Here is a 23,422-nt window from a genome sequence, read left to right on the forward strand (position 1 = left end):
AATTAATGGTGAAATTAATTACAAGTTTAAAATAATACAAATATTTGAGCCATTTCTTTGAAATGGGGCCTACGCCTAGAGAATACTGCCAGGAAAAGCATCCTAAATGGAGACTCTAATTGACTGCAACAAATGTTTGCAAATGTTAATTTGGTGCTTGTTTCTTCCAAAGTTAATGAACAGTGATGTTCATTATCAGTGTTCTGCCAGAGAAGCATTATTTTACCATTTAAATAACACTGCATAATTAGATTCCTACTTTTCTTGTTTGTTTTGGAATACTGAAATATGCAGGAATTTTTTTAAAAAATAACTTAATTTTTATAACAATGACTCAGCTCTGTGTAGTGATTGTCCAACTATTTCAAAGTGTTTAATACCGAAACATGAACAAAAAATTACCAAATTTACTTCTCTGTTACATAAAAGCCCGTCAAAAACAAACCGAAGCACTTTTTCCCAATTTAAAAAACCAAAACAAATCAATTGAGCATCTACAAGCCACTAGGTCACCTGGGTTAGCTGCCCTACACATTTTTACCAGACAATGTGAAGTGATGAGATTATCTGCAGAATTTTAATGAGCATCTTTCCTATTCTTTGTGGGGAATTGTAATTCATTCATCACCTTTACTCGTTTTAAAACAGGTCCTGCTTCAGTATAATTAATATTGAAAGAAAGCTGGTTACAAATAACTGAATTGGGTGACACAGTGTGACTGGTATGAGAGCAGCTTGTGATGATGCCCTTTTCTAAGGAGGGGCATCCTGCTGTGACCAAAAGCTTCCTTTCATGCTCTCCCTCATATATTCCAGAGAAGTAGTAAGTAGAGTAGGCAGAGTCTCTGGCATCCACTCCATGCTTCTGGCCACTGACGGAGAGAAAGGCCAGATTATCTCGCTGATTGCTAGCAGAACTGAAGCAGCCATGCTATTCCTGATTTAGTCTTTTCATTGCCACCCAGAATGCCAGCAGCAGATATCTATGACCCAACTGCTGCAGAACTCGAGGACTAACCCATTTGTCCAATACCCAAGAAAAGATTTGGGGTAGTTCAGTGCAGGAGCAGAAGTGAAAAGTAATTGACCCATTTTATTTTCTTTAACTGAAATCACTAATTTATTCTGGGAAGATGCTTAATTTATTTATCTTCCTGAACATGAAGGTAAATAACACTATCTCTGCTTTCCTTTAATTAAAAAGAAAATAAATTCTGTTATAAATAACCCCATCATTTATCAACTTTGCCAACTCCCTAACCATCACCCACAAACATCTGTTACACTGTCAAGACATGTAGCTGACAGCCAGGACACCTAGCAATGCACAATGGATCATATTAATCCAAGCATGAGGTAATTCATGACACGTATCATTCAGTAAAACTTGAATAGCATGAACTTTTAGCCATCTAATTCCAGCATTACTTCCAAACGGAGAACTAACAGTATCAAACAGACAGCCTATGCAGAAGAAACATTTAGCTACAATAGCAGGTGAAAGCAAGTGCAAGTGACTGGCTAGAAAATGAGGACTGGAAGTTCTCCAGAATTTTTTTTCTTGACAAAGCTTTGTGTTGTAGGTGACTTCCCCCCTCCACCCCTCTCTCTCTCACACACACACACTTTTTCTTCCAGCTGTGAATATCATACTAGTATCTTTGGGCTGTGCAATACCAAGCATGCTGTCTGCACTAAAAAGACAAGTATTCACTGTGAATTTATATTGCATGTTTTAGTTCTGTGATTTCCAGAATGGGATTTTTCTTATGAGGCCTGTGGGAAACAAATAAAACTGCCTTTTTGTCCACAGTTAGGTTTTCATTTGTGGATTTGACAAATTCCTAACCAGACAGAACATGAAATCACTTACTTAAACTACAAGATATTGTACTGCTTTGAGAAATATTTTTACCTCTTTAAAATTACTGTTCACATGTTTAGAAGAAATTTTAATATTATATGTACACATACAGTGTTCGTGTACTAGTTAAACCTGTTTATACCTTCATATAATTGGACCAGGAATGTCGAGGTAGTTGTGGGTAGAAGTCAAGGGAAGGAGTAGTGGAAAGCATGTGTTGATATTTTACATGGGTGTAGAAGATAAGGGGTTGCTTATCAAAGAAGGTCCTTTACTGCAGGTTTCATTGTACTAAGCAAACACAGTATAGACCAGGGGTCCCCAATGCAGTGCCCATGGGCACCATGGCACCCATGGGGGCATCTAAATGTGCCCGCGTCCTGTCCAGCGGTCGAGCATCCGCCAAAATGCCGCTGAAATTCAGCGGCGACTCCTCTTGATGATGTCACTTGCTGCCAACAAGCGACGTCATCGAGAGGCGTCACTGCCGAAATGCTGCCAACTTTCGGTGGATGTTCGACCGCCGCCATGGTCCTTCATCTGACGCCTGCCAGATGAAAAGGTTGGGGATCACTGATATAGACAGTGTGGATAGCTCCTGAGAATAGTTTTGAGGCGCTAAAAATTCTACAGTATTACTGGACAATAAATGTTATTTTAAAATAGAACAGTAGGAGCCACTAGGATATGATTGAGTGATATTGCCCTGCTCATAAGCCTGACAGCTCTGTTTTTCTAATACACATTTGAATGCAAAGTATACTATCACTCACTGAAGGAACTACAGAACTGCTAGTTTCTGTTTGCTCCTTCACTTCTCCCTTGCTCAGTTCCTTGCTATTGGTTCTATGCAGCCTTTATTTTGTTCTGCTCTATTCTACAGCATCCTGACAACTTCGGCTGGAGGCTGCCATAGACAAATATATTATGAATTTAAAATGTTTAACCTATGCTATTCCAAACTCTTCCACTCCAAACACTGAAGAAAAAATTGTGGGGATGGTGAGCTTGAAAGAAAGAAAGGCCTCTGAGAAGCTATTACGAGATTTTTTGTGACAAGGGATTTCAGACTCTCCCTTCTCTGGTTAAACCTATGCTGCTTCCTCTCCCTTGCCACTGGCATTTTTCCCTATTTAGGTCAGGAATAACATTTGTAACACCAACCAGGCTACTTGAAGTTCCATTATACACTTTGTATGGACTTTTTAGGCATTCATCTAATAACGTAGGCTATTCAATACTGCATCCAGTGTGTTAAAATGCAGATTAACCACTACCACAGACAACATTTGCTTAATGCATTTTCATTGAGTTGCTACATTTAGTCTAAGAAACATGAAGCTATTCATGTACACAGACCATTAAACAAAACAAAACAATCCTTAACCAGGCTGCAGTGAATTAAAAAGCACAACAATTATCAGGTCTATATCTGATCTGAGAACATTAACTTATGGAAAAGTGAAATGCTGTAAACTTAACACTATCCACAACAGGATTTTCATGGTATATTTTCAGGTCTCTATGCCTTAACTCCCTTCTAAAAAAAAGTGAATGCTATGTATCAAGGAACTCCTTCTGGATCCAGGTTACTGGGTGCATCAGATTATTTTAGTTTATTTCCAAGAACTGTAAGCCCAGAGAGCTGCAGTATGTAACCAAACCATTTGACCGTGATGGGGCTTATAATGACACTTAATGTTACCTGCCATAATCTGTTCAAGTAAACTTGTAGGGGTATCCATCAGCTGATGAATCACGATAAGAGCTGCCAAGACTTGTGGGGCCAAAAAAAGTTGTACATACCTGAAAGGGCTGATCACAATTCCTGCTTTAAGACAGTTCATATTTTAAGTCTCATAAGGAAGTGGCTACATTTAATTCATGTTTCTATGTGTTCATTGTGTTTTTAAACATATAGCAAAGATACTTAGTGGCCTGGATAGGCACTTCTTATATTCTGTAGACACCTACATAAACAAAAATAATGTCCATGATTTTCTCAAGTGGCTAGTGCTTTTTGGTACCCTACTTGAGACACCAGAAAAAGGCCCTGTCATAAACAGATAGCTAACGGTTAATGTCTCTTTCACCTGAAAAAAAAAAAAGTAACCTGAAGCACCTGACCAGAGGACCAATCAGGAAACAGGATTTTTTCAACTCTGGGTGGAGGGAAGTTTGTGTGTGAGTCCTTTGTTCTTGGTCTTCTGCCTGTATGCTCTCTCGGCTATGAGGGGATTTCTATTTCTTGCTTTCTAATCTTCTGTTTCCCAGTTGTAAGTACAAAGGATCAGCTAGGGATTCATATGTTTTTTTTTGTATTTACATGTCTATAGTTGCTGGAGTGCTTTGAATTGTATTCTTTTTGAATAAGGCTGTTTATTCAATATTCTTTTAAGCAAATGACCCTGTATTTGTCACCTTAATACAGAGAGACCATTTTTATGTATTTTTCTTTCTTTTTATATAAAGCTTTCTTTTAAGACCTGTTGGAGTTTTTCTTTAGTGGGGAACTCTAGGGAATTGAGTCTGCAGCTCACCAGGGAATTGGTGGGATGAAGAAGTCAGGGGGAAAATCTGTGTGTGTTAGATTTACTAGCCTGACTTTGCATTCCCTCTGGGTGAAGAGGGAAGTGCTTGTGTTTCCAGGACTGGAAATAGAGAGGGTGGACTTCCTCTGTTTAGATTCACGGAGTTTGCTTCTGTGTATCTCTCCAGGAACACCTGGAGGTCGGGGGAAGGGAAAAGGTTTATTTCCCTTTGTTGTGAGACTCAAGGGATTTGGGTCTTGGGGTCCCCAGGGAAGGTTTTTGGGGGGGACCAGAGTGCCCCAAAACACTCTAATTTTTTGGGTGGTGGCAGCTTTACCATGTCCAAGCTGGTAACTAAGCTTGGAGGTTTTTCATGCTAACCCCCATATTTTGGACACTAAGGTCCAAATCTGAGACTAGGTTATGATAGGCCCAATTTCAGAAAGTGCTTAGCACTTACCTTCTGAAAAACAAGCTTCTTTATGGGGACTTAAATTCTGCACCCCAAAATGATGAAAAATTAAGTGAAAAATTGTGACTATTTATTTTTTTTGGTATTTTCTTAAAAAAAAACACCCAGCAAAACAAAGGTAATGATAGATTTTATAACTTGAAATAAGTCTTAGTGGCATGGTACAGATACCATACTACATATGTGCATATATCTATACACACGGGAATGGGTAAAGCTGTTGTTTCAATAGCCTGCACACTTTCAATGAGTGATAAAGACAGATGGATACATCGCTGCAGGTTCTGTGCTATTTTTATTAGAACGAGTTGCAACTGAAATCATACAATGACCTATCACATTGTTGCCCAGTTATCTGAAATAGAGTGGGAAGGACCGACCGGACAAATTCAGGGAGGGTGATGATCACTTTTGTTCTAATCCATGGTGATTGTTTTAATGTGAGTTGTGATGGTGAACTGTTGAAGCCTCCATTCAAAGACTGTTTGTGCCCTTTAATGTAAACCATTTCCAATAATATTTTCCCCTGCTTGTTTCTTTATGTGGTGAATATCAGGGCTTCAGCTCCCTCTTTTTATCAGAGGATTTTGGGAGGGTTTGCAGAAACTGGGTAGTGATGCCCTGAATTCTGAACTGCAGCTCTCCATTTTCTAAGTGAGGGCTGTTCCAGGTCCGACGTGCCTGAAGCTGGGGGCAGAGAAAGCAGAAGCCCAGATTTCAGTTTCCTGACCAGGAGCACCGCCAGCTTTTTTGCCGCCCTAGGTGGCAGAAAGTCCCGCCCCCGAAGTGCCGCCCCCGACAGAGGCAGCTGAAGGTTCTGCCCCTGAAATGCTGCCCCTGACAGAGGCGACGGAAGGAGCTGCTGCCGCGGTCACTGCTCCCCAAATGCTAGCGCCCTAGGCGACCGCCTAGGTTGCCTAATGGCTGCTCCTGATATACCACCACCCAGGTCACCCAAACATACAGTACATCTTAAATTCCCAGTGTCTCAATTTGACATATACCCCTACAGTGAGGACAACTGCAAACGCCTCATACTACTAGTGCTATAGAAATAAATAAAATAAAATAACCAAAAAGTCTCATAATGGGCCCCTTCATTGCCTCCCAAATTCATCAAATTCATCTAATTCTCCTGCGATCAAATATCTGTTCTTCCTCCCTTTCATTCTATTTTCCTCTAAGGCTGTGTCCTACACTGTGCAATTGATGGGTTGGAGAAGAGTGTGAGGAACAGCATGGCTCCTGGCTGTTTCCTGTTCTCTTTCATCTTAGCAGTTACCCTGCTGCTGATGCCTATCAGACTCTACTGTTCCTACTGCTGCAATTCAAAGTGAAGTACTACTGGCATCTATCACCTTGGTAGGTTTTTTTTTTGTTTTTTTTTTTTTTTTAAGTATAACAGCATGCTTGCTGGGCCACCATGGAGCTTGCCCTTTGGGAAGCTTCTTTTGCATCATTCTGGATTCCATGTATGATGGCAAGTCTGTAGGACACCTCACTTAGCGCAAGAGAGTTGAGGGATCATTGGCAAAAAAGATGGAAGTCAGGCCAAATATCTAATATCAGTCTTTCTTTTTTTGAAAGCATGTGAATGCATGCACTGGGTGTGTGTGTGTGGTGGCGGGGGAGGGGGAAAGAGACTAACCACACTTATTAGATCCCCTCACAGAATTCTATATGGCAGTTTGAATTGAATGGGCTAGATTTACAGTAGTCACTTTCCTTTACAATTTCAAAACACAGTTCAATGCAGGCTCCCTTGCGACTCAACCCTGAAAAAGCACTTGGGGGAAAGAGGGGACTAGTAACTCCTCTTGAATAGTAGAGACTCTTCCATAAATCCAGGCCATAAAGTCCATGTTTCTGAAGCATATAAATTAATTTTATTCTGACAAGTAATTTACTGTATTACTCTACAGAGTATATTTTTAGGTAGTATTGACATCTGGCACACACACACACAAACACATACACCCTCCACTCCCCATGCTCTTGGAAGGCATTTCTAAATACAGAAAGCCTCCTTTATACTGTAGCTTAGTATCAGTTTCTACCCCACTCCCTTGCAACAGTATTTCTAAGGTCACTTTTGATTCTCGTTATGAACATACAGTAGTTACCATGCTAGTATCAATCATATGACTTCTGCACACTTTCATCCCTGGCACGTAACGTACTTTGCGAGATGGTGCAGTATCTTCAGTATCAAATGCTTAGCAACTGTAGAGTAGATGCCCTGCTTAAGAGAACCAGCTCAACTATAGCCACTATTTAAGAAAAAAAGATGAGGATGAGAATGAAATAGATTACAACACGTACATTGCAATTCAAGACACATTTTAGCACACTATGAGGAATACAGATTAAATCCTATTTCCAGAATTATGCTAATATGGCTAATGATATTCATGCACAAATAAGGAACTAAATGAAATTGGGCCACTCTGGCAACATGTGTTATTATATTTAGTACAAAAGTGAACCAAAATCTGCAAAATGAAAAGTCAAAACTGATGTGCGAGGAAAATTTTGGGGTTCCTGAAGGGTTCTTACTATACACTAATGTATAGAAATGAAAATCTAAATATTTATCTAGACAGGATAGGTGGATTTGCTTATTAAAGTAAACCAACCTTCTCTTCAAACTGCAAGTTTAAGTTTTGTTTAATTATTTTGGAAAATTACCCTCCAACATTGGATACTGCTGCAGTCTGATGTCAGGTAGTCCCTCTCTCTTTCTCGCATGTGCCTTGGCCACCAGTTCCAGTCATATCTTACCACCCTGGGACATCCTAGAAGCACTTCTGAATGTATTTTGTGACCTGATCGCTAGATTTGATTACAACAGCCAGACCAGGACCCCAAGAGACTGCCAGATCAGAGAATCAGACCAGAAAATGCCAGATTAAGAAATTCCTACTCTTCAGCAGTGACTCTCCATCATGCACTCTCCATCTCTGTAGGCAGCATTAGAAGAGATAAGCCCATTCTAGCTTGCAGGGAAATCATATCTCCAGCAACAAGTAGTCATTTTCTTAAATCAGACAATATACTTCCAGACCAGTGGTACCGCTATGGGCACCTGCATGGCCCCACAATATGCCAACATTTTTATGGCTGACCTGGAACAACGCTTCCTCAGCTCTCGTCCATTCATTCCCCATCTTTACCTATGCTACATTGATGACATCATCATCATCTGGACCCATGGGAAGAATTTCACCATGATTTCAACAGCTTCCACCCCACCATCAACCTCAGCCTAGACCAATCTACACGGGAGGTCCACTTCCTAGACACCACAGTACAAATAAATGACGGTCACATTAACACCACCCTATACCGAAAACCCACTGAACGCTATGCCTACCTTCATGCCTCCAGCTTCCATCCCGGACAAACCACACAATCCATGGTTTACAGCCAAGCACTGAGGTACAACTGCATTTGCTCCAGCCCCTCAGACAGAGACCAACACCTACAAGAGCTTCACCAAGCATTCTCAAAACTATGATACCCACATGAGAAAATAAGGAAACAAATCAACAGAACCAGACATGTACCCTGAAGCCTCCTCCTGTACAACAAGCCCAAGAAAGAAACCAACAGAGCTCCACTGGACATCACCTACAGTCCTCAGCTTAAACCTTTCCAACGCATCGTCAGTGATCTACAACCCATCCTGGACAATGATCCCTTGCTTTCACAGACCTTGGGAGGCAGGCCAGTCCTCACCCACAGACAACCCGCCAACCTTAAGCATATTCTCACCAGCAACCACACACCACACCATAGCAACTCTAACTCAGGAACCAATTCATGCAACAAACCTCGATGCCAACTCTGTCCACATATCTACACCAGCGACACCCATCACAGGACCTAATCAGATCAGCTACAACATCACCGGTTCATTCACCTGCATGTCCACCAATGTTATATATGCCATCACGTGCCAGCAATGCCCCTCTGCTATGTACATTGGCCAAACTGGACAGTCTCTATATAAAAGGATAAATGGACACAAGTCAGATATTAGGAATGACAATATACAAAAACCTGTAGGAGAACACTTCAATCTCCATGGACACACAATAGCAGATTTTAAGGTAGTCATCCTACAGCAAAAAAACTTCAGGACTAGACTTCAAAGAGAAACTGCTGAGCTTCAGTTCATTTGCAAATTTGACACCATCAGCACATGATTAAACAAAGACTGTGAATGGCTAGCCAACTACAAAAACAGTTTCTCCTCCCTTGGTGTTCACACCTCAACTGCTAGTTATATACCTGCTTCTGGAAATTTCCATTACATGCATCTGACAAAGTGGGTGTTCACCCACGAAAGCTTATGCTCCAATACATCTGTTAGTCTATAAGGTGCCACAGGGCTCTGTTGTTTTTCACAGATCAAGACTAACACGGCTACCCCTCTGATACTTAAATCAGAATGAAAACATATTCTTTTCCCATCTCAGTTTTAGGCTGAAATATGAAACAGACTAAAAAATATTGCTGAGATACCATTTGCAACTATTCTTATGTTCACCTTATCATAAAATGGACATTAGGATTTGTCATAAACAGATAAGTAAGAGTTAATAGAACAGAAGTACTTCATATGTCTTTTGCCTGTAAAGGGTTAACAAGATCAGTGAGCCTGGCTGTCACCTGACCAGAGGACCAATCAGGGGACAGGATACTTTCAAATCTTGAGGGAGGGAAGTTTTTGTGTGTGCTGTTAGATTTTGGTGGTTGTTCTCTCTGGGTTCTGAGAGTGACCAGACGTGCAACCAGGTTTCTCTCCAATCTCCCTGATACAGGTTCTTATAGATTCAAAATAGTAAGTATTAGGTGATAAGGCGAGTTAGGCTTATGTTTGTTTTCTTTATTTGCAAATGTGTATTTGGCTGGGAGGAGTTCAAATGTGTATTTGGCTGGACGGATTTTAATTTGTACTTGTATACTTAGGCTGGGAGGGTATTCCCAGTGTCTATAGCTGAAAGATGCTGTAACATATTCCATCTTAAATTTACAAAGATAATTTTTACTGTTTTTCCTTTCTTTAATTAAAAGCTTTTCTTGTTTAAGAACCTGATTGTTTTTTTTATTCTGGTGAGACCCCAGGGGACTGGGTCTGGATTCACCAGGGAATTGGTGGGGAGAAAGGAGGGAAGGGGGAGAGAAAGGTTAATTTCTCTCTGTGGTAGGATTACTTTCTCTCTCAGGGAGAGTCTGGGAGGGGGAGAGAGAAGGAGGGGGGAAGATGGATATTCCTCTCTGTTTTAAGATTCAAGGAGTTTGAATCACAGTAATCTTCCAGGGTAACCCAGGGAGGGGAAGCCTGGGAGAGGCAACGGTGAGGGAAAGGGTTTACTTTCCTTGTGTTAAGATCCAGAGGGACTGGGTCTTGGGGGTCCCTGCGCAAGGTTTTGGCGGGACCAGAGAGTGTACCAGGCACTGGAATTCCTGGTTGGTGGCAGCACTACAAGTACTAAGCTGGTAATTGAGCTTAGAGGAATTCATGCTGGTACCCCATCTTTTGGACGCTAAAGTTCAGAGTGGGTAATTATACCATGACAGGATTACAGAATCAGTTCCTTCCCACTGTATATCTTTTTCATTTGAACATCAACAAAGTAACCCTTGTACTATAGTAACTAATATTGGTTACAACTCTCAGGAGAAATCTGGGGACATCAGCTTGAAAGATGTGTGTATGGAATGGGGATGAAATAAATACTTAAACATTTTTGTTTCCATTTTGTAACATGGAAGTTAGGACTAGCAAGGGAAGCATTAGAACACCAGGTCTATTGCACAGGAGAGAGAAATTATAAACCAGAATTTGCTTGTTATTGAGGGACAGTTGTGAGACAAAGCAATCACATATTTGTGAATCTTCGTCAATTGAAAATTTCCCAGTAACTTGTACCTCCTGCAGACGAGGGTGAACAAACATGAAACACTATTTTGAGCTACTGTGAGCCCCATTCCACTAAGAATCTTACCTTGTGTGCAGTTTCTGCAAACTGCTGGGCACTGTTTTTCATATCCTCTGTCTTTTCTTCTGCCCGACCTAATCTTTCTCCACGCTCATTCAAAGCCTGACTTGCCTTCTGTACTGCACTGGTCACACTGTCTGCTGCTGAATGGAGTATGCTGTTTCCTGAAATGCCAGATGTATCATTAGCAACCTAATGTTAACATACAGTGTAGCATAAAAAAATGTGAAAACATTACCAGATTTTTCTTCTGAGTATTAAAAGAAGTTATTTTCAACCCTTAATTCATTCACTCAAGAATAGCATGTCTGCTAATCCATCCTAACTACATTAAATCTAGTTACCTGAATCCTCAGCTAATCTGGGTTTCGTTGTTTTAAACCTGACCACCAAAATGATTTTGACCCAAACCATACCATTAACAGATTATGACCAAATCACATTAAAATAATATAATTTAGGAACATAAGAAAGTGTTACTATGACTAATAGCTAAATGAACATGGTGTGCTACTGCTAGTGACATGTTACCTTTAAAGTTACAGTACTGTATGATGGTAGTTCATTTCAGGATACTACCTGAATAAGTCAATGGAACTGTTAACAGAAATTCACCACAGTAATGTAACAGATCTTAAAATTCTAGACAAAATCTCTATCGTGTAAGTTTATCTAATGTTGTACTCCTTGAGAGGCTACAGCAGGGACAGGCCACCTATGGCATGCGTGCTGAAGGCAACACGTGAGCTGATTTTCAGTGGCACTCACACTACCCAGGCCCTGGCCACCGGTCCAGGGGGCTCTGCATTTTAATTTAATTTTAAATGAAGCTTCTTAAACATTTTAAAAACCTTATTTACTTTATATACAATAGTTTAGTTATATAATATAGACTTAGAGAAAGAGCCCTTCTAAAAACATTAAAATGTATTACTGGCACACAAAACCTTAAATCAGAGTGACTAAATGAAGACTCGGCACACCACTTCTGAAAGGTTGCCGACCCCTGGGCTAGAGCCTTGCAACTCTGAACAACACTTCCTCCTGGATCCCCTTGCCACCATATCAAGTTCATTATATTCAGAATAATGAATTTATCATCTTTCCTCCAAATCATTGTCTGCTTTCTCTCTTCTTTACACTCTTTACAGTTCCATGACTTCGTCATGCCTTAGGCGCATAAACTCATTTGTGATTCCTTTCTTTTTCCTTCACAGCCAGGCTCTCATTACATCCTGTTGCTTTTCCCCCTTTCTCACCACGAAGAACTATACTCTCCCTCTTTATTCTTATTGCTAAAACCCTCAGCCAAACCTGACCATCTGTCATCTCACCTCTCCATATAAAATGGTACTGCTGCAGTCATCTTTTATCCATTTGATCATGTCTTCTACGCACCAGGTCTTATCACATCAAATTCAAGCATCACATTTATGGTTCTGCCCAGACTCATTCTATCTACAGTCTCTGAGCTCATTTCTTCCAAGCCCCATCTACTCGGATTTATTTCTGTTTACTGCCCTCCCCCCCTCCATTTCCTTTCTTATGTATGACTTTGCACTCTCTCATGCAATTCCCTAAACTTGCAATACCCTTCCATTTCTTGTCCACCTACCACCTCTACTTCCAAATCTTTAAAACGCCAGGCATTCTGCCTTGGTTTCCTCAATACAAGGTTCTTTGCCCTCATGAATGTACTAGTCGCTTGCGTTGTGTATGTATTGCTCTACAAATAATATCTTCCCATTTAAAGTCATAATAAGATACCTGTAGATTTCATACTCTTAATAGATCATCATAAATAGTTAGCTTTTAATCATGAATTTAACTCTTCAATGTAACAAACTAATAAGGATTAGGTATTTCCCATTTCTATCATACAGTTGATATAATAATCTTGCAGGCTTTCATCAGAGAGACTCAGAATGTTTTATAATCTGTTTCAGAAGGTAAGTAATTTGCCTAAATCACACAACAAGCTGCTGACAGTCAGGAATGGAATCCAGATATAACTCCTAGTCTTCTGCTCTAACCATTAGATAAGGTATCATTGTGGTGAAAATTAACTATTTAAAAAACTGCTCTGCTAATTTCCAAAACTACCCCTTACCCAGTAGTTTGGGATTACTGGGAGGACAGATACATAAAGATATCTAGGGCTGGAAATTGGCAGAGGGGGAGAGAAACTCTTTTTTTCAGGAAGTCCTTCAGGACGCTGAAAACACTTTGGTGGTAAGAGTTATCCGATTTCACGGAGCAGCTGTCTGCCTCAATTTTTCTCAGAAATTCTTGTTTAGCTGAGAATTTGCTTATGTAAAAAACTAATTCTATTGCTTTTTTTGGCTTTTGTTCAGGTGGTTTGTCCTATAAACATATGTACTGGGCAATACGCCAGAGGAAATAACCTCCCTTCTTATGTGGGTGTGGTCAGCAGCATTCCAGCCTCTTGTACTATTTAGTGTTGGGTTTTGGGATGAGATTTTCAAAAGCGCTCAGTGTTGGGCTAACTCTGCTCCCACCAAAGTGAACAGTATTGACTCCAATGGGAGCAGAATTAGACGACCACGGGAGTGTTTTTGAAAAATCCAACCCCTAGTGTTTTGAAATGGTTCACCAGAATGGATATTTTGCTGGTCTTATATTACTTTCAATCCAAAAATGTAGCACACCTAGAAATTCTTCAAAATATTTTCAGAGAGAGGGGTCAAAATTCTGTATTTAATACATTTCAGCAGAGAATTATATGGCTCTGATTTTGTCAGCAGGCAATAGTAATTAGCTTATTTTTCTTCTTAGCTCTTATGGCATTGTATTCTCTCCTGGTGCTATTTTGTTACATTTGGCTGTATTCAGTGACCTGCAGAAGCAGCTATTATCAGACTGACTTTGGTGCCTCGTTTCTGGCTATTGGTTCCATTTGAACTGCAGTTAACCGTGGATCTGAAAATAAATGTATTTTAGAGCTAGTGACCAGACGACAGCTGACATAGCTGATGATACTGCAGGCTCCCATTCCCTTCATAGCAAAGCGTTATTGGAGAGGTGTGACAGGAAAGTTTTTCTATCACACTGGCTCTAGGAGTATTAATATTCGTAACTCCCCCCCTCCCGCCCCACACCGAGTATTGAAGTGCTGTTAGGAAGATAATCAACATGATTGGAAGTCCTCATAAGGTTCAGCTCCGCAACTGAGGATCTGCCTGAACTGTGCATGCCCAGAGTTAATATCTAATACTGCCAGCCGGTATTTACAAGTGCTAAATCATTAAAAAAAATAGCAAAAGACAGTCCGTGCTTCTGTTCTGTTCTCTGGGAAGAGGGTGGTCCTTAACTTTGTCCCCACTCAGTTTTCACTGAAAGATAAAATGGCTGCAATGTGAGCCATCTTCTTCCATTCTGTACAGAAGACTATGCAGCGGTCATATTTAATCTCTCTTTTTGGCTCCATTGAAAGTTATCCATTCAAAATGGATAAGGCACCCTTTCATGTCTTTGAAAATCATAACCTCAAATCCCCATAACTGTAAGATTATCTACTCCTTTTCCTTTTTACCCCCAAGAAAAAAGCCTGCATGAATCTTGGATGTTAACATAATCATGCACTATCAGACTAGTGCAACGGATTAGTTGAGGTGCATAGCAGAGGTCCCGTTACTGGGAATACCTTGCCTGCAGCTCCATGATGTTTAAATCTGAGTGTATGTGTTATCACAGATGCTGCAGCTGGTCACAGCTATCAGGTAAAACACAGAGAGGCACATTTCCATGGGGGTCCAAAACAGAGCTTTTTTAGATAATAACCAATGTCCCATGTACCAGGTGACTAGTCTGACCTAAATTCCGCCTCTAGGTTCTATGGCCCAGTAAAACAGGTTGCTGTAGATGGAACTAGAGAATGTCTTACTAATTTTTCTTTGAAAAAATTGCTTATTTTAGCATTCTGAGAAGGGCAGACACAAACAATTTTATCTAGCTCAACTGCATGTTATAAGATAAAATGAGAAAACATGTATTTTATAATGATTTTAACTAAATTTTATAAGCAAAATGTGTGTTATGGCTAATTATTTCAGCCTGAAAATAAGAGGAGGATGATGAGCTAATTCTCTTCTTCAGTTTAAATTTCACTGTACATGAAAGCACAAGCAGATCCAAATTTAGTGCCTACATAATTACTCAAGTGAGTGGCTTAATAAGATGGCTTTTAATAAAGTTTTTCCTATCTATGATGGTCTCTCTCATTATTGCAGTTCTCTACTCACAAGACACCAACATGCACTTGTACAAATAAATCAATAGCCACAAATAAATTGTTAATTCAATTTGTTTAGCACAGATCTAGACATTTCATTTCTTAATTCCTTGTAGTGTGATGTAAACCAAATAAAACAAAACCTTTCTCCATCCCTCAGCAGCTTCTATTAGCATTTCTAAATGATATGCAAAATGTACCATGATCCTAATGAACAGAAGGACACAACCCTGTGTGACTGCTTTAGGCCGTTTATCAAACATAAGAAAAGTAAGCTCTTAACACATCATACACACAGAAAAACACACATACAGATGTTGTCATCACAATGAACAGCATAGGAGTCAGTCAGTCTGTCAGATCATGAGACTAATTGGTCTCCAGCGATATAATTGTTGCTTGTTTGCATGATCTGTTTTAACACATTCATAAGACATTAATAACATTCTCTATTAGCCATGTCCTGAAACACTTCAGTCTGACTTATCCATGGGCTTTAACTATGTGTCAATGATATTACTTACAGGTATTGCTTTGTAAAGAATTACAGTTCATTTTTAATTGTGTATACATTATCAAAAACATTTGAATGTTCCCGTCTGTTTTGAGAAGGAAACGTGTGCAGTTAGCTATGTAGATACAAGAAATGAGTTTGTCACATTAGTAAAACATATGAGTTTAAAAGAAAAACATTTTAGGTCTTTTTAAAGAGACATTTATAGCTCCCTCCGAACCCTGTTAAACTGGACTCATGCTAATTAATAAGGCTTCTTTACAGATATAATGTACTCCTGGCCCTGCAATTCATGAATAAAGCAGCTGTTCCGAACTCACAGAGAGAACATTTATACCACATCAACATATATTCTATTTACATACAGATAAATTTTTAGGGTGAAATACTGGCCCCAAGAAATGAATGGGAGTTTTATGGCCAGGATTTTAACCCTGTGTGTTTTTTTTTCCCTTGAAAATTCTGTAGTTTATAATGAGTCTGCCCTCCAGATTACTTGAAGTGTCACTCAACACTTTAAAATACAACACTATTAAGACATCAGTCACCATATAAACCATCAATTATCAAATGTGAAATTAAAATAATATGGTTTGGGAAAGGAACTGACCAATTAAAACTGGAAATATTGTTTTGTAAGTGGAAAGCATGATCTGAGGGTGCAAGGAAGCCACTTCCACACACTATAGGAATCAAGTGTTCTGTGTCTACAAGAGGTGCAGTAGCAGGATGTCATGGTATATTTCCCCAATCTGAACCTTAGAGTCCCAAAGATGGGGTACCAGCATGAATTTCCCGAAGCTTAATTACCAGCTTAGATCTGATAGCTGCCACCAATCAGGACTTGGAATGCCTGATACACTCTGGTCCCCCCAAAACCTTCCCTGGGGACCCCCAAGACCCAGACCCCCTGGATCTTAACACAAGGAAAGTAAACTCTTTTCCTCACCAGTGCCTCTCCTAGGCTTTCCCTCCCTGGGTTACCCTGGAAGATCACTGTGATTCAAACCCCTTCTCTCTCCTTCTCAGGCTTTCCCTCCCTGGGCTATCCTGGAGAGATAGTCAGATTCAAGCTCCGTGAATCTAAAACAAAGGGATTCCACCCTTCTCCCCTCCCTTCTCCTTCCCTGTTAAGTACAGACTTAATTCCCTTGAGACTCAACATGGGGAAAAAAATCAAACAGGTCTTAAAAAGCAAAACTTTTAATAAAAAGAAAAAAAAAAGTAAAAGTTGTCTCTGTAATTTAGATGGTAAAAGTTACAGGGTCTTTCAGCTTACAGACACTAGAGAGAAGCGCCCCCCCCCCCACCCCAGCAAAATACAATTTAAAATACTTCCAGCAAACTACACATTGGCAAATACAGAAAACAATCAAAAGACTATAACAGCCTTTCTACTTAATACTCACTATTCTGAATACGTAAGAGACTGTAGCAGGGAGATTGGCAAGAAATCTGGTTGTACGTCTAGTCCCTTTCAGGACTCAGAGAGAGCAAAGCAAAACCCAAAAACCACAAACAAAGACTTCCCTCCACCGAGATTTGAAAGTATCTTGTTTCCTGATTGGTCCTCTGGTCAGGTGTTTTTGGTTCCCTGTTTGTTAACCCTTTACAGGTAAAAGACATTAACCCTTAACTATCTGTTTATGACACAGGACTCCTCCTGTAATGCAGAAACAGTATATTTATACATGAAGACCAAATATTTAAGCAGTAGGAAAGGGTAGACTGAGAATACCATATCTTTAAATGTACAGCAGGCAGAATACTTTCTCTGGGCTTCTGTTGGTACTTGGACAGGCAGTATACACTGATTTGATTTCAGTGATAGGACATCGATGAGTGTGAAACTATGGCATGGATATTATTGACAATAAGCTATATTTGAGAATACTGACCAGTGCTAAAAGCTTTTTCCAACATATCCCAACACTCATTGCAACTGGAGCGATTTCATGTGTCTTTCTCCTTTGTAATATCTGAGGGTCTGTATTTTCATTTGACTGTTTTCCACTTCTGTAATTTGGTTCCTCTCTCTCTCTCTCATACAGTAGTTTAATCAGGTCCCATTAAAAATGGCAAGTCTACTCTTAAAACTTTTGCTAGTAAAGTAATGTCAGTGAGAGGTTTGACTTTACAAGACATTTTTATACTGGCAAAAACCCTAGTGTAGCTTCAGTTATATTGCCAAAAATAGTGCTTTTGCCAGTATAAACTGGTATATATTGTTGATTTGAGGAATGGGTATAAGCTATACTGGCAGGAAAAACTCTTTTGCTGGTCGATAAACTGTGTCTACACAAGGAGGATTTGTCAGTATAGCTATATCAGCAAACCTTTTCTAGGACTGACTAGGACAAAAAGACCAAACGTAGTTAAAATAAATGCCTCATAGAAATTGTATTTCTTCCCCTCCTGTTGTCTACATAACATTCTGGAAATATGAGAAAAAGCTTTGGTCTCCATGAATAAAGGTCTATTGTGTGGAAAGACTTATGTGACTAAATGTAGAACCACATAACATGTAAAAGGATTGCATTACCAACAGAAAAAAAGCAAATAACTACCACTTAAAAGCCAGTAACTAAAGGTGTTAAATACATGTAAAACTTCTGCTAAGTAGCAACGATGAGTCCTATGGAACCTTAAAGACTAACAAATGTATTGGAGCATAAGCTTTCGTGGGTTAATGGAAATTTCCATTACATGTGTCTGACGAAGTGGGTATTCACCAACGAAAGCTTATGCTCCAATACATCTGTTAGTCATTAAGGTGCCACAGGATTCTTTGTTGCTTTTTACAGATCCAGACCAACACGGCTACTCCTCTGATATCTGATAACTAAATGTTCTTTCAGGTCTAAGCTCTTAAATGGCAATATGATTAATATAAAGCAATGCACTAGAAAGTTCACCTTATTCAGAACTGAAGGCTTGAGACTGATGGACTGCTGCAGAAGGAAACCATTGCTGAAAAACTGAATTTGAATGTTGTTGAATATAGTAAACGAAAACCTTTTTCTGTTTTTTCACGTGCATGGGATAACAGTCAGTCAGCCACATGCAACCAATATTACCTCTTTGGTAATTATTATCGCTTGTGGTATAATTATTACTCAAAACAAAGCAAGTTATACCTGGTTACTTTATATTTTACTCCCTGCTTATCTTTTATATTTGTAAACTCCTGAGTCTAAAATACATTTTTCACTATGACATAATATTCTCTAACAAGAGAGGATTTAAGACTTCATTTTATTTTATTGTATAATCTCACTCAAACCTCAGACTGAGGCAATAGATGGATTTTTAAGAAGAACTCAGCCTTGGCCTAACTGAGCTCCTACTGACTTATATACTTGCTTAATTCTCTTCTTAGTTACACCAGCACAGCTACATCAGTTTCTATGATCAACATAAGACTCTGTGTTGAACACAGGATCAACATATATTATATTGGCAACTTTGGCCAAACTCACTGAGCTCATTTACATTGGTAAAACCCAGGTTGAGAATATGTTGGTTTGTAGTTCAGACAAGTCCAATCCTTCCTATGAGTGCTTATTAATATAACTAGTGGTAATAACAAGTAAACCAAATTGGAAAAATTTGCAGCATGGTGCATCTCTAAATTTCAGCTTTAGAGCTATGTAAAATATTTGCTCTTGTTAAAGAATTTTTTTTAAAGCAGGTTGTTTTCCATAAACCAAAGGTCATCTGAAAGCTTTTCCTCTTTTTAGTCTCAGAATTGACTTTTAAAATCTTAAGTCAAAAAATATTGCACATGTTGCAGGGGTAAGAGAGGATAAAGGATTTTTTTGGCACTATTTTCACAAAATTTCACTTCTCTAGTTCTATGACCTAGAAAACATCTGTGAAACAAAAGTGTATCTATTATACGAAAGTATACACACTCATTGGACAAAGATCAATGAGAGAAATGAAAGATTAAGTGAAGCTAAATAATCGAACCAAACTTGTGATCTGTTTCAATACAAATGCTTTTATAATATAATAAAGTGAATGTGTCAGTCTATCAGTGGTTTTTTTAAAAAATGGCTGCCATAGCACAGTTATTTAAAGAAGTCTATGTTAATAATGAATGTGTTGATAATTAAGGTGTCAGGCCCATAAAGGGGTCTAATTGTCAAGTGTCTCCTTCATGATTATCTCTTGCTTGTAGAACTATTTTATACAATAAATTTAGTGTTGAGCTGCACAAGTGCAAGACAAGCTTAACTGTCTCCTCATGACACACACACACATTCATCCTGGCTAGCCTTTCATAGATCACGAGGGCATGGCAATGTAAAACAAGAAACTACCTATGTTTAAGGCAACTTATGTCATGTTGACAACTCCTTGGTGATGGTCTTGGTACAGCAGTAGGCGATGACTAATCAGACTAGGAAAATCTCAGTAGATCAGATTATTTCTCATTTAGTGACTCTCTTTTAGTGACTGCTCTTATGTCAATGCACCAGAGAATTATATAAGAGTTCAATAGTGTTAATAGCAGAGTTAGGCAAACAAGTGATTTTTCATATTGGTAGCTGATCAGGAAAATAAAAAAAAAATCATTTGGGGTTGACCAGAAATAATATTTTTGATTTTTTGTGCAAAAGCAAAAAACTGAACATGTCGTTTAGGATGAAATGATGTGTTTCTTTCAACCTGAAATGAAACACTGTTCAGGGTTTTTCTCTTTGTTTGTTTTTGTTTTTGATGTGTTTAACTTCAGTACTGGACAAAATGGTTGAAACTATACTAAAGAATAGAATTGTCAGACACATAGAGGAACATGATTAGTTGAGGAAGAGTCAACATGTTTTTTGTAAAGGGAAATCACGCCTCACTAATCTACTAGAATTCTTTGAGGGAGTCAACAAACATGTGAACAAGGAAGATCCAGTGGATATAGTGTACTTAGATTTTCAGAAAGCCTTTGACAAGGTCCCTAACAAAAGGATCTTAAGCAAGGTAAGATGACATGGGATAAGAGGGAAGGTTCACTTATGGACCAGTAACTGGTTAAAAGATAGGAAACAAAGAATAGGAATAAATGGCCAGTTTTCAGAATGGAGAGAGGTAAATAGTGGTGTTCCCCAGGGGTCTGTACTGGGCCCAGTCCTATTCAACATATCCATAAATGATCTGGAAAAAGGAGTACAGTGAGGTGGCAAAATCTGCAGTTGATACAAAACTTCTCAAGATTGCAATCTGCTTTGGACTAAACTAAGAGTTACAAAGGGATCTCACAAAAATGGGTGACTGGGCAACAAAAGGGCAGATGAAATTCAGTGCTGATAAATGCAAAGTAAGAGACATTGGAAAATATAATCCCAACTACACGTATAAAATGATGAGGTCAAAATGAGCTGTTCCCACTCAAGAAAGATCTTGGAGTCATTGTGTATAGTTCTCGGAAAACATCCACTCAATGTGCAGCGGCAGCCAAAAAAGCAAACAGAATGTTGGGAATCATTAAGAAAGGGACAGATAATAAGACAGAAAATATTATATTGCCTCTATATAAATCCATGGTATGCCCACATCTTGAATACTGCATGAAGATGTGGTTGCCCCATCTCAAAAAAGATATATTGGAATTGGAAAAGGTTCAGAAAAGGGCAACAAAAATTATTAGGGATATGGAACAGCTTCGTTTGAGGAGAAATTAATAAGACTTGGACTTTACAGCTTGGAAAAGAGATGATTAAGGGAGGATATGATAGAGGTCTATAAAATCATGATGGGTGTGGCGAAAGTAAATAAGGAAGTGTTATTTACTCCTTCTCATAACACAAGAACTCGGGACCACCAAATAAAATTTAATAGGCAGGAGATTTAAAACAAAGAAAAGGAAGTATTTCTTCACACAACCCACAGTCAACCTGAGGAATTCTTTGCCAGAGGATGTTGTGAAGCCCAAAACTATAACAGAGTTTATAAAAGAACTAGATACAATCCTGGAGAATAGGTCCATCAATGGCTATTAGCCAGGATGGGCGGGGATGGTGTCACAAGCCTGTTTGCCAAAAGCTGGGAATGGGCAACAGGAGATGGAGCCCTTCATTACCTGTTTTGTCCATTCCTTCTGGGACACCTGGCATTGGCCACTGTTGGAAGATACTGGGTGAGATGAACCTTTGGTCTGACTCAGTATGGCTGTTCATATGTTCTTAAGTTAAATCTAGCTAAACTTCAAACAGTATTTCAAAACAAAAAAGTTGAAATGTTTTGTTTTGAAAATATTGAAATGAAACATTTTGACTTTTCCAGAATTTCCCCTCCCCCTCATCCCCCATTTTTTGGGGCCAAAACTATTTGCTGAATTCACAGTCAACCAACCCCAAAGTACATTTTCTGGCCAATTAACTATTTGCCCACAAAAATGAGACCAGCTTTCATTAACAGAAGTACTGTATATAAATCCTCACAGTTATATATAAAAATTCTGATTATAAACCGCAGCTATTACAAACATCAAAATGTCAGAGGACTTTGGAACCAATATAACAATTTAAAGTGAAAATCTATATTTAAAGTGTCTGGTACAGAGGGGAAGGTTGGTTCTTTTGTGGTTAAGTTACTGAGTTGCGACTTCGGAGATCTGCGTTCAGTTTCTAGCTCTGTCATAGATTTCCTATTTAAACTGTAACCTCATCAGGGCAGGGACTGTTTATTATGATGTATTTGTATGGTGCCTAGCAAAATGGGGCCTTGTTCTCAGAGGGGGTTTCTAGTCTCTACCATAACGCAAATAATTATAGGGGGAAAAAAAAACACCACAGAGGGAAAAGAATAAAAGGTAGGATGATAGTTCTGAATGTGTTCTGGAGACATGATCTTGTAATTATTCATGTGCAACCAACTGATGCCACAAATGTGGATTTGTGAATACATCGCAGGTTTTAACTAAAGGAACTTGGGCTGGACCAAATAATAGTGCTGGAATATGAATAGCTCAGGAAAATAGAAATTGAATTCAGAAAGTTACGGAACTATTATACAAATTCTCACGCTTCACAATTTGAAAGTCCCTTTCAAAATAAAGAATATACCAGTGTGTTTTAATAATTGTATACAGATTCCAAGAGGGAGTTAATTGGTTTGGAAATAATTGTGCTGTCCAACTGCTTTTGAAGCTTTATTCAGCTCGACTGTTTAAAAGAAACTCTTCAGGAATTTGACCTGGTGGTGTACAGTGAAAGTTCACATCTTCTTCCTGTGTCTAAAATATCCAGTTTCATATTCAGTGAGTCATTTTACGAAAAACAAAAAAACTACAATTTCACAGCAGTTCTAAGAGTTCTGACTTATTAATGAGTCATTTGTGAAGAAGTGCCTAATATTTCTGAATGCTAAGCCAAAGAAAAAGGTCTGATTTCAATATTTACATAGGGTCTGATTTCTTCTCTGATTTATGCCAATATAAATCGGGCATAACAGCATTGAAGTCAGTGGTATAACTGAGTTTCGTGGGTATAAAATTGTGAGCGAGAAGGATCTGGCTCATAGTATTTATATATTTGAATATCATCTACCACTTGGCACCTTCCTCTATTACAACTGTGATTCCATTTACTGTCATATTTAAAGTTTAGACGTTTATGCTTTTGGAAGAGATTTGCATTCCCATCAATGTACTCTTGCTTTGGTTACTACTATCAAGAGTTATTCAATTAATTCTAATTGGACCTCATTTTAAAACCAAGTCATTCCTCCTAATTTCTTAACAGATTGCATTCAGTTACTAATGAATTGCCATAACGCATTAG

At 38.9% G+C, this 23,422-nt stretch overlaps 1 protein-coding gene and 1 long non-coding RNA gene across 4 annotated transcripts in view; one reads left to right on the forward strand and one right to left on the reverse strand.

Moving 5' to 3' along the window:
• The window catches only part of LOC127051570 (uncharacterized), an 894,592-nt gene that overhangs the window by 179,400 nt on the left and 691,770 nt on the right, over nucleotides 1-23,422 (forward strand). Inside the window, exon 2 of the long non-coding RNA XR_007774523.1 lies at nucleotides 10,300-10,361. This is a non-coding gene — a long non-coding RNA (uncharacterized LOC127051570). The remainder of the gene's footprint in view (nucleotides 1-10,299; nucleotides 10,362-23,422) is intronic.
• Nucleotides 1-23,422, reverse strand: part of STXBP6 (syntaxin binding protein 6) — a 233,452-nt gene that overhangs the window by 4,545 nt on the left and 205,485 nt on the right. For all 3 annotated transcript variants that reach the window (XM_050953991.1, XM_050953989.1, XM_050953990.1), the window contains one exon: nucleotides 10,882-11,039. In XM_050953991.1, coding sequence (XP_050809948.1) covers nucleotides 10,882-11,039 — 158 coding nt within the window. The remainder of the gene's footprint in view (nucleotides 1-10,881; nucleotides 11,040-23,422) is intronic.

This window comes from Gopherus flavomarginatus, chromosome 5, assembly GCF_025201925.1.
Source record: "Gopherus flavomarginatus isolate rGopFla2 chromosome 5, rGopFla2.mat.asm, whole genome shotgun sequence".
NCBI classification, from domain to species: Eukaryota; Metazoa; Chordata; order Testudines; family Testudinidae; genus Gopherus; species Gopherus flavomarginatus.